This window comes from Opisthorchis viverrini, assembly GCF_000715545.1.
Source record: "Opisthorchis viverrini unplaced genomic scaffold opera_v5_116, whole genome shotgun sequence".
Lineage (NCBI taxonomy): Eukaryota > Metazoa > Platyhelminthes > Trematoda > Opisthorchiida > Opisthorchiidae > Opisthorchis > Opisthorchis viverrini.
Genome location: NW_008751772.1, coordinates 228,057 through 240,070, shown reverse-complemented (window position 1 = coordinate 240,070; position 12,014 = coordinate 228,057). Strand labels below are relative to the sequence as shown.

Sequence of the window (12,014 nt, the reverse complement as noted above, 5' to 3'; positions counted from 1 at the left end):
AGCACGGGATCTGAAACACTGCCAGGAAGCCGAATACTAGACAGGGTTGGGTTCGAACCACGAACCTTCCGGTCAGTAATCTCGCGCTTGAACGACTTACATGTCCCGAGCTCAACCATTCTGAAAGATCAGGAAAGAGTGACCGGCCAAGACGAACTCCGCCGGTTGGCTTTTATGGAGCCAACGGTCAGTTGGATCCTCTTCCTGATCGTCGACTGGCCGACGCCCTGGCAACTCGTTTGTGAGGCTCTAACCTGGCTGAAATCGAGCGCATGTTGATTATCCGACATGGTATCGAGCGCCTTGATTGCACTATCAGTGTTCAACACTGATGCTTAACTGCCGTACAACCATGATTTATTTGAAATCCTTATTGTAAAGAAAAGAGTAAAGGTGGGTGGGGAAGGGACTTAGTGCTAGACAATCATTCCGAGGTGCCTACACCTCCAGACATTCATTCAGGCAATCTGGATAGAAACTAGCGAGGTTGGTAGATGTCGTGCGGTTACACGTCGTGACACGACGGGATATACTTTCTGAAATGCGAGTTCCCCATACTGCTTGCTTGTGTGGGGAACGGTTCGGTCTTCGATCACCGGGTACCAAATCAACATTACTCAAATCAGCGCACACGAGTGACCACATTTCAGATTACATCTTTCGTCCGGTGACTGCGATATCGCCTTACATGGGCCGTGGCAGTTGGGCAGGAAGTGCACAATAACCTGGACCGGAACAATCGACTGAGACACGTGAGAATCCGATGTCTCTGGGACCGGAAGTCTATCCTGATGTCTATCTTGACGAGGTCACGTGATGTCTTCATGAGGGACCGGTTAAAGTAAACGACCAGACGCTGGTTAGCTTACCGTTTAAACTGTGTGCCACTAAAATAGACTACCTGTGTGCACTTTTGGCTGAGCGATCGATACCCTCATCATGATTGGCGCCAGAAAAGCGGCGGGAATAGCCCCTCAAACATGAGGTGTTCAAGAATTTTCAACCATGGATGCTGAGGATATAGCAAGAATTCGTCCGTGACCCCACGGTACTGACGAATTCCTCTCCGATCATCAGATTAATTATCTTCCTGAAGATTCAGCCACTGCACCGGGGTGGACTCGATAACCCATGGCTCTAACCAAGATGCACGTAGCGTCAATGAGCCCAAGTGAGGGGCGAGAACAGCCGCTTGTTGCTTCGCCAAATACATTTGGGCAATAATCTCATGGATCTATCTGGATAGTAGTATGTGACGATGCGGGACGGGGTAAACACATGTTTCTTCTATCTTCCTCAAGCCCCCCCCGATACAGTATGCGGTGGGAATCGGAGGCTACTACTGGAAGCTGCTGACTGACCGAAAAGCACACGGTTCGATTCAAACCACGGCTTTTCGATTTCGCTCGTTTAGTCTTCAATCTAAGCAATAAAAACATGGATACAACCATAAAGCATACTGCCACATATCTGGCGCTATGAATGAACAACCTGAGTTGATAGCAAGACGAAAAGGGGTCGTTCTCAGTCTCTTCCTCACGGGTAAATCGATACGGTAGTTATTGGACCACAATCGCGCCTCCCTTTGACGCCTCGAAATTGTAAAATCTATTCTGGTCCCCTCAAAACTGATGATTCAGATCCTGCTAGACAGGGCTGGGTAAACGCCAAAGTAACGCCAAAAAAGCAGGCAACTTGTCCAGTGTTTCGTGCATAAGCGAGTACAGGATCCTATTAGAGCCTGGGCGATTCCCTCTACCTGTACTTGTTAGGCTTCGGTTTGTACAGTTCAGCGTAACAAAAAATCGCTCAGCTGTAGCACCCTTTTGGTGCCTAGCTGCCGTGCCACACGAAGGAGGCACGAGGGCTAGAATACTGTCAGGTCGCCCAAGTCTAGACAGACAGCGTAACAAACACTTGAGCAAGTTGCGTCCGCAGATCGTGCGGTGAGAGTTGAGTTCGAATCCCCTTTTTGGAGCTTATCGGCAATGCCGCACGAAAGAGGCTGAGATACCGCCAGATTGGTACCACAGACCTTTCGGTGATTAAAAATTCATGCCAATGAGCCACCTGAAGCTCGATAGATGAACTGCGGCACAGGAAAACTAAAATGAACAGGAGAACTCACATGAGTAGACCGACGTAGGCGCAGGTGGGGGAGGAGCCTCATTTCGGTAAGTCCCACCAGAAAGGTGGGATGTGAGTTGTTGCAGTAGGTTTGCTTCCACTCCAGTCAAGGTCATGTTGGATGAGGTTGGCGTATTCGCAAGCTGGACCGTTGGAGATCCGGTGTCGAACGGAACCGGGAGGTTGTAATAGCAAGCCGAACTGCCTGCCGAGTAGGCCGGGGTAGCACTGCTCACAATGGGCGGAAATGACCCGGTGGATGGAGCCATTCCTAGGGGAGAGCGAGCAGCGTTACCCGTAACAACCGTGATCGCATTGCCGTATTTAGTAGGTGCGCCGCGAGTCTGCACAGCCATTAGATTTTCCGTCGATGTTCCAGACAAGAAGGAATGTAGCTGATCGGAATAGGCCTGAAGCCGGTTCAAGGAATTCGTCAGCTGATCCGCTGACGGGACATTGGGTTGCTGGTCGAGGGATGATGGAAGCTGGGGACCATATGTGGATTGGACGCCAGTGGAATCTAGGGTTGCTTGGTTCATGGGAACAATTTTGTGTGAGGAAGCGTTTGGATAGCTCAAATGTCGCATTATGGTGGCTGGTTTGTCTTGCTGATCATTCGAATCAGGTTTGGCCAACGACTGAGGTTGCATGGACACACATCGGGCCAAGTTGGTGAGCGTTTCTTCGTGAGTCGTTCCACTGTTGTAGATTCCACCGGACAAATCTGAAGGGCAAATTAAAAAAAAGACATCGGTCAAGTGAGCAATGAATGACCGACCAGGACATGCAGACGCCATCATAGTTTGAATGATGGGAAGAGCGAACGCGCGTTCGGGCTACTAGAGGGCACAAAAAAGTGCTTTTATTGTTGAAGATCGCGCCATCGTTGTGCGGCCAAGAGCAGCGTGTAAAGCATAAACATTGAAGGAGGAACAAGTATTCTGCTCCGATCCCCTCTATGTTCATATCGATCAATCAGCACAAGACACCAGAACTGGTAGATAAATGGGTTACCGTCAAGAAGTGGCAGATCCGAGAATTGGCCATTCCTAAAACCATAGTTTAATTTGGACTTTGTTCCTGCTGATTGGTTCAGACGTTTTTTCAGGGTTCTTTGTGGTCTAGATATCCACACGTCGATCGGTGTTGTATCGCCTAAACACACACAAGAATCCGACATTTCAGCACAGACCTAGCCGACTGTGCTCACCCCGGATTGTTGGAGCCCCAGTAGCAGCGTCCCACGGTCTCGTTGCTGTGAGAACTGCGTTAAGAACGAGGGTCGAAAACTACCTGCTCAGTCAGATTCTTTAATGTGCGCAGCCTGTCCAACCGAATTGAGGGATATAGAACAAAGATTTGCATTTCATCCATTGTCCCTACGTATGAGATGGCGAGATGGCCCAAGTGGTTGGAGCGCGAATTTACTGACCGGAAGGTCCGTGGTTCGAATCCGACCTCTGCCACTCGACTTTCCCTGTCTAGGCCTGGGCGACCTGGCAGTATCCCAGCCCTCGTGCTTCCTCCGGGTGGCATGGCAGCTGGGCACCAGAAGGGTGTTACAGCTGAACGATCATAATTTACTATTATGAGATGGTGAGACCACTTGTACAGGTTCACGCCACGTCCTGGTACGTGTCTACCTCGCGATTCTTTCATCCGCACCCACGGAGAGGCTACCCATTGACGCTTTGTTGAGCTTACCACAGAATAAGCCGACCAGGAGCAGTTCAACTCCACTGATATGAATCAAGTCGGAGAACGTCAAGAAATGGAGGACCGCACTGGATTCACAGTCATCGAAAGGACACATCTGACCGTAGAACCGGGACGCAAGTCAGACTGGATCTCAGATTGTTCTGTAGCCCGACTGGAGCGAGAAAAACTATTCCCCAAGAACAGAACGAAGAACCTTGAAACGCCAAGCAGTCCACGGTTCCAAGAATGATTGGTACAAATGGTGGATGGAAATGGTTAAAGGGTCGGAAGAGGCAACTGGTAACAGCCAGATGCTAATCTGTCCTAACTGTGATCGTTCAGCTGTAGCACTCTTTCGGTGCCTAGCTGCCAGGCCACACGAAGGAGGCACTACCAGGTTGTCGAAGACTAGACAGGGGAAGTCGAGAGGCAGAAGTGGGGTTGGAACCATGGACCTTCCGGTCAGTAAATTCGCGCTCTAACCACTTGGTCCAACTCTCCCCCTGTCCTAACTACAACGCCGGAAAGAAAAGACCGCCAGTCAGTGCACTCATCGTAAAGAAAGGTGGATCAACGATCAAACAATACAGATTCCGCAGTTTGCTGCGTTGGGCACAGGGCTTTGGAGAGTGAATTAGCTGGCCTCCAGCACCCGAAGATGAGGTTTACAACGAAAAACAAACTTTTGAAGAGTAATCAAGCAAATGCTCCAATTTCTTGTTCCAGTGCAGAGGAGAAAAACGTGTTCAGTTTGAGTAGGGGTGAGATGGCCCAAGTGGTTAGAGCGCGAATTTACCGACCGGAAGGTCCGCGGTTCGAACCCGACTTCCCCTGTCTAGGCCTGGGCGACCTGGCAGCCCTCGTGCCTCCTTCGGGTGGCATGGCAGTTCGGCACCTGAGGTGTGCTACAGCTGAACGTTTCTCCCAACGTTTCACAGTTTGAGTAAGGCATTTGGAGAGTGACCGGTATCTAATGCGCTCCGATTTTCAGAATAGATGTGTGAATCTCCGCGACACAGTTTGGTGAGTATTGTTACTGAGTTACAATCACGTATCATCCTACGCGGCAGCATCAGTGGTCGTGAAAATCAACCGAGGTCTCACCCAATTCGCCGATCACAGCTTTAATCTTAGGACACCTAGAAGCCCCAGAACGCAGTGACAACCCAGGCAGAAAACCAAAACTGTCATCTTATCAAATCTAGGCGCAGCGTTCAGCTCAGTCGACCATCTTTGGTATCGTTCTCCCCTAAAAACGTGCCAAATTGCATTATGCCTCTTTAATCCTTATGTGCTAAGACCCATGGGCGCGTACAGATCTGCAGTGAATATGTCCCGGAATTCCAGAGAGTTAGTTACCCAAGATCACCGTCCGTAAGCAACCTTCTAAACAAATTCCTTGTGGAGAAAACCTGCAAAACGCTTGCTTCCCACTGCGTGGGAATTCGTTCTTATTGACCCAGAACATACACATGATAAATTGCTCAGCTGTAGCATCTTTTCGGTGCCTAGCTGCCAGGCCACACGAAGGAGGCACGAAGGCTTGGATACTACCAGGTTGTCCAAGACTAGACAAGGGAAGTCGAGAAGGAGGAGAGAGAGGGTTCGAACCGCGGACCTTCCGGTCGGTGAAATTCGCGCTCTAACCACTTGGGCCATCTCGCCCCAGATGATAACATGCTATTCAAGAACCCCCCGCCCAAAATACAATGACGCCTAGAAAATGTTGCCAAGCCTTCAGGAATGCGTTGTTTTCACTTTTGGGTTGAAAAAAGCTTGGAGAAACCAGTGAACCTGGACATGATTATGACAAGTCTCATAACCACGGACGCTGTTGTATCCGGTCGCTAACAGTTAACTTTCACATCAAAAAAACCTACTGAGCTGAGGACTTACCGATGGATGCCATGCGATCTGCAAGTCCATTGTAATTTATGACCGGTTTGCCCAAGTTCGCCTTGACAGATCGCACATCGTTTGGAGAGACCTGATGCGGAATACAGACCGATGTGTGCGGGTAGGCCGAACAAGTGGTGATTGGTGGGTGGCCTTTATTCGACCCGAGCTCATCGCACGCGATGCCGACAATGTAATCGTCAAACGGACCGCCGGAAAACGTGGAGAACTCCTTGTGCAGTTCTCTGCGACTTTCTGTGGACAAAGCATCTTTGGTGGAGGTGTGCCCGTAAGTGGTGTGGGCAGTCCAACTGGAATCGCCGGCGCTTGGTCTGGAGGCTGGAGGGGACTCCAAGGACGATGGATGCTGAACACGATCGCTGGGTTGGGCAAACGCTTCTGGTGGTGGATTGGCGAGCTTCTCATGGTTCTTGCGCTGCAGATACTGTTCACGTAGGCGGCGTTTTTTACGGTAGTACACCTGCGAATAGGAGATAATTTGGGCCGAGTGAGGGCAGGGAAACGGGCTTGATCGTGCAGTGAACCAATATGCAATACAAAGTTTGAGGGACTAAAATGGTGTATATAATTTGGCCCAGTACTGACTTGGAGTATCAAGAAGGAACATCATATTTAGCCTCCTTGGAAGGGAGTTCCTGCCAACTCGTAACTAGAGGGGGAGGAAAGATGTTGTAGGCTTTTCAGCCTCTTTCGAGAATACTGTTGTACGGAAAAGCAGCGTGATCCCGAAAGTTCCAGTCCGCTCCAAACACAGATTTAAAGCTTACGAACAACGGTGGTTAAGGTCCAGTCATCATATCCTCAGAAATCAGAACCGATCTGTCAGTAAAAAACACAGGAATTCCGACTGGAGTGAAGATAGATGAAGGCAAAAAGGATCACTCACGAAGCCGATTAAAGGGTCTCAAGATTCTGGTGCCTGTTCTTTATTTCTAAAACGAGGACAAATTGTTACCAGCCGCTGAGACACATCTCGGAGCACATCCTCAACTGGTGGGCAAGTTGAGGCGTAGGACTTTGGAGAATCAATAACGCACGTGAGTTTTCCAGCCACCGAAGTTAAATAAATCATTCATTCGCATCCTGAAATAGTCAATCGTGACTAGTTGAATCTCCTTCTCTAATGCCACGTTTCAGCCACATATGCCGTGGAAAGACAGCTGGTCTGGTAGTGTTGAGTTGTCCAACATTTTCCCTCACAAGCAGCGTCACACGAACAGTTGGCGTTAGGAGATATGGCGAGGCAATCAGGGGCAGTCTGGTTTTCTGAGACAAACTCGTCATGAACGAAAAACTGTGAACAGTCGTCATGTGCTGTTGGAGATAATATTCAGCCATCCGGCCCACTGGTGTAAACCATTTAAAGCGATAGTCAAATAAAATAGGTGAGCCAGCGGTAGAAGGCATTCCGATTTTGTTGTTTGCTCTTGCAAAGCAAATCGTCCGTTTCCACGATGAAGGTTATCGGTCGCTTATTTCGCCGTCTAGGAAACTTCCATCGCTCGATTCGGCGACTCTCTGTGTCGTTCCGTGACTCCAAGCCTCACGCTAGGATGTCGGACTCTCACCCATCAAACGTACACAGTTGTGCAACGTCTGTGGCTTGAGCAGAATCGCTGACTCAGTTACTCACCACTTCACATCTTCCATCCCACCGTTCTCAATCTTATTGGAACGTAACTATCTAATAACGGTTGGCTCACTAAAGGAAACTACTCACAAGGTTGATGAAAACTCTTCGACAGTCCACGACCGGTTTCGCTCTTCTTGAGGCGCATCAGGTAGGCGCAGTCCCCGAGTTTCCATCAACCTTGTGATCTACTTGAACCCAAACTGGACTGTTTTCGAGAAACACACTCATTTACAAATCAATTTGGTTTTCACGAAAGACTCAACTGAATCTCTCGTTTATGGTATCCTACAACTGAATGTGCTGTACACAGGCCGCCTCATGATTCAGTTGGTACGATATTCCAGATATCGCAGTATATTTTCATAAAGGAAACTACTCACGAGGTTGCTGAAAACTCTTCGACAGCCCACGACCGGTTTCGCCCTTCCACTTCGGGCTCATCAGGTAGGCGCACAGTCCCCGAGTTTCCGTCAACCTAGTGTTTTGCGTGTCTCGCTAATCCGCACCACGATATTCCATTCCGGATGGCGTTCTCTCTTCGAAAAGGGTGAGATGGCTCGGTGGTTAGGGTGCCTCTCGACTTCTCCTGTCTATGCTTGGGCAACCTGGCAGTATCCCAGCAATCGTACTTTCTTAGAGTGGAATGGCAGCTAGGCAATGAAAGGGCGTTAGAGCTGAACGGGTTTCTCTCATCTGAGCAATGGTCGCGAACGGATATCCGGACTGTAAATGGCTAGAGAGCAGACTTTTGATTTTTTTTGTTCACCTTCGACAACACCAGCGAAACCTCCCCGTATCAGTAACACTTTGATCCGATCCTTGTCATCTGGAATCAGTCTGGCGGTACAGTTGCCCAGTGTTCGATAAATAATCTATGAACTCTCCATTTTGATGCATTCCCTGCAGCTTTTGAAGCGAAATAGCGCAGCCCTCCCGTGAGTTTCATGAACAATTCTTAGGCATGCAGACGCAAAGAAAGAAATCATTACCAAAGCGAACCAATTGGAATGGATCGATTGAATAGCAGTCAAAAACACACAAAACGCACACTCCAAATAAGTCGGTGAAAAATGCTTGAAACTTTCACAGCTGTCATCTCCATGGTCGGTTGACATCAGTTTTAGTCCGTTTTCCTATTGCATAGTCAAACTGTAAACAATGATTTTATAGCTGTCATCTGACCTATTTTGCATTATCACATGATCAACATCGGCTAACTGCCGTATCGTTGGCTGCAAGTTGCCTATCGAAAACCTCTGATGCGAATATCTGATCGGTTGGAAGCATCGATTGACGCGCATGTACCAGAATAGCTTAGTCCTTAACGAGAAAGATAGAGTTGTTCCGATCCCGGCTTGAGTAACTCGGGTGCTAGAAGAGGGCCAAAAAATTGTTTCTCAGATCTTCGTCACCATCGTCATCATCGACACCGATGCTTCGCTACCGTACTGTTGTACGTGGGCTGGGATGCTGCCAGGGCGCCCACACCTAGGCAAGAGGACCATTAGGGTCCTCAACCAAAGGCTTTGGCTCAAAAGCCCAACCGCAAGGCAGCGGTGCTTGGTGGGAAATGCAAATGCATTACCATTTCTAAGGAACAGGTCGCCACACATGTTCCAACCCCCAACCTGGAGGACCAGGAGACTGTGTTCGTCAGAACTCTATCCAGCCAGGTGAGAGAGAGATCATGTCAAAACGGGATGGGCATCTGCCAGTATTGTTCAGGTCTACAAACAGCTGCATCAGGAAAAGGCCGGGTCTCCTCAGAAGCAATGGAAAAAAGCACAACAAAACGGACACTCCACAAACGGTACTTTGCTAGCTCCCGTTGTCTAGAATGACATTTCTTCCCAAAATAAGCAAACTAATCGAAAAGAAAAAGGTGCATAATCGTTTGAACAACGCCGATCGAAGCCCGTCTGGCCCCGAACAAGAAGTACAGTGTCCTGTGAAGCGCAAAATTCTATTACACAGTAACCAACAAGGGTGAAATTTGAAGGAGACACAAACTAATCCACTTTCTCATCGAGACAGAAATCTGATATCGAACAGAGACTCCGTTCCCAACCAACGTTTCGATTAAAAGCGTAAACATTTGTCACCTAACCTGTGAAAAAGAGATTGCGTGTCGCTTGGAAATCGATAAGAGTTGAGAAACTTCACCCCCCCCCCGCCAGATTACTGTTCAGGCTAATTGGACTTAGAATACTTTTACCACATGACATTTGAAAAGCGTACTCACCTCATTTATATGCTTATAAGTAGTGATCAAATTCACAGACATTTTTCGCAGAGGAATAGTTTCCGGATCACGGAAAGGTATAATCTTTGGTTCCGGTACCGGGACAGTTGCGGCGTTGCGGATGAGCGTGTGGTGGGAAGAATGGGGTAGACCAGAGAGCAAGTGATGGTGTGAAATCCCGATCCCACTAACCGGTGCAGTGTTCGATTGCGAGGCCAGCATGGTGCAAGTATCCGACGAGGCCGGGGAACAATAGAGATAGAACTGATCGCCAGTGGTTTGAGCCGAATACGCTTTTGCAGCCAATGCGGCCGCTGCTGCTGAGGCACCCAACAAACGTTGTCTGGCGTGGGCAATCGAGTCCTCGTTGGTCAGCGTCACAGCTGTTCCAAAAGATTTTGTACTGGTCAAAGTGGAGTCCACACGGCGTGACCCTGTGTCGTCCGGTCTGTTTTGGCCTTCGAGCATCTGGGTTATGGACCAGTCTGGTGAATTGTTTGGGAACGCATAAAGATTGACCTTGGCTGATGGACTACCCAAAGTGGTAGGTCCGACACTATCGTTCGATCCGGAGGACGTGGTCGTTGTGGTTGCCTGTTCGTCTGTTGCTGCTCGTGAGAGAGCCGACGAAAGAGATAGGGAGGTGGACGACGTGACGATACTTGTTTCTGCACCAAGTGACGTTTGTGCTAGATCCAATGGTTGGTGAGTACCATTGAAAATGTCACAAAAAGCTGTGTTTTCGTCCTCCAGTGCACTTGCCAACCAACTTTGAGGGACCAAACCTTCACGCTTCGTTCCACCACTGAACATTTCGGTTGTTGAGAAGCGGTTCGCATCCGAGTGATGTTGATTTGGATTCATAACGGAACGGTTATCAAATGGAATGAACTGCATGGAATAGTCCTGCTCTTCGGTAGAGCCACTCGGATGAAACAAAACAGCCGAAGACAATGGGATTTGACTACGTGAAAGAGGTGGAGGAGGTGAAGGTCGGTGGCGAGCGAACGGAGGGAGAACATCTTCATTCAGTCGAGGTTCGCCCAACGCCGAAGGCATGTTGAAGTGTCCAATATCATAGTCTCCCGAACCACGATCGATGGCATCCGTGTGGAAAGTGAACTGTTCCGGGGGCAACTCGCTTACCAGTAGTACATCCTCGTCATCCTCGTAATCTACATCCTGCCGTGAAGATAAGTCAATCCCAGGTGGTTGACTTCGCCCAACAATGATCACGGACGTGGGATCGTGATGAGAATGGTGCTGGTGGTGAGTTAGACTTTCTTCATCAGCTATAAGTTTCTCTTGATCATCACCCAAAAGTAGACTGTCCAAACCATTGGTTGGTGGCTGGGGGGATCGGTTTGCCGAACAGTCACCGGAGTCAGGTCCGTCGGGATAATTTAGAGAGAAGATATCGTTCAGAAATCGTTCGTGGCTAGTTGATGGATGACCTTCAGCCGTGGTGCAGTTCACTTCTTGATACATCACAGTTCCAATCTGGCTCGGAAAGGAACCAAATGATCCTGAGGTCTGTATGGCACTGAGGGGGTCCTTGGGCTGGCATAAATGCATTGATCGTCCTCAAGGACGAGGGCTATCCCCTCAGCCAGAGCAATACAGACTCCACGGATGACTTTGTTGAGACGTTAGTAAGACAACGACCCGAAATGTATTTCGTTGATGGCGTCCCTTCTTTTGAATCATTAGGAGTTCGCAGCGAAAGTGGATTGATTCTACTAACTCGTGTTCAGTGGCTTAATGGAAATGCAATGGAGGTCCGCAAATCTGTCTTAGCCAGAAAAGGCTTGACCGCATGGAACGGAAACCACATGGCTGAAATGGAGAGAAATCAAAAGTGAGGCTAGGGAAAACAAGGGGGCTGCCGAAATTAGTGAAAATAGCAGGTTGTTTCAGGGTCGGAACTTAATTACCTAAAGCACCTTTAAAGTACTACTTTAGAAGTTCTTTTTTACACGAAATCCAAGCTACCCTGATGATTGCCGGAGATTTGAGTGCACAAATTGGCAGACCTAGTGCATCTGAAGCTCCATTGGGTGGTCGATTTGGATTAGACTCGGTGCGCACAGACAACGGCGGACGAATGCTTCAGCTGTGCGCTTGCCGCAACACTAATTTCTGAAACCACCGAAGTCATGTGGCCACATTGTGTCCACCAGAGATATGCCAGCCACAAACCTAAATTGTTTACATCGACAGGTGGGCTGAATACTTTGAACAACAAATGTCTCGGCCACCAGCCGGCACTCACCTACAGCCCACAGGTGAAGTAGAACCCTGGACGGTAAACGTGGAACCACCTACGGCCTCGGAGGTTTACGACTGCATATGTTCTCTCAAGTGCCACCGAGCTCCCGGTCCGGATGACCTTCCACC

At 49.0% G+C, this 12,014-nt stretch overlaps 3 protein-coding genes across 3 annotated transcripts in view; 1 reads left to right on the top strand and 2 right to left on the bottom strand.

The window, feature by feature from the left end:
- Positions 1-5,467, bottom strand: part of T265_13895 (hypothetical protein) — a gene marked incomplete at both ends in the record, with an annotated part of 7,631 nt that extends 2,164 nt beyond the window's left edge. The window contains 2 exons of the mRNA XM_009171031.1: positions 2,129-2,851; positions 5,296-5,467. Coding sequence (XP_009169295.1) covers positions 2,129-2,851; positions 5,296-5,467 — 895 coding nt within the window. The remainder of the gene's footprint in view (positions 1-2,128; positions 2,852-5,295) is intronic.
- The window catches only part of T265_05875 (hypothetical protein), a gene marked incomplete at both ends in the record, with an annotated part of 78,081 nt that overhangs the window by 56,873 nt on the left and 9,194 nt on the right, over positions 1-12,014 (bottom strand). The window contains 3 exons of the mRNA XM_009171004.1: positions 2,129-2,851; positions 5,722-6,202; positions 9,618-11,453. Coding sequence (XP_009169268.1) covers positions 2,129-2,851; positions 5,722-6,202; positions 9,618-11,192 — 2,779 coding nt within the window. The remainder of the gene's footprint in view (positions 1-2,128; positions 2,852-5,721; positions 6,203-9,617; positions 11,454-12,014) is intronic.
- T265_05874 (hypothetical protein) lies at positions 3,872-4,075 on the top strand (the record flags this gene model as incomplete). Its single annotated transcript, XM_009171003.1, has 1 exon — positions 3,872-4,075. The coding sequence occupies one exon, from the start codon at positions 3,872-3,874 to the stop codon at positions 4,073-4,075; it is 204 nt and encodes a 67-aa protein (XP_009169267.1).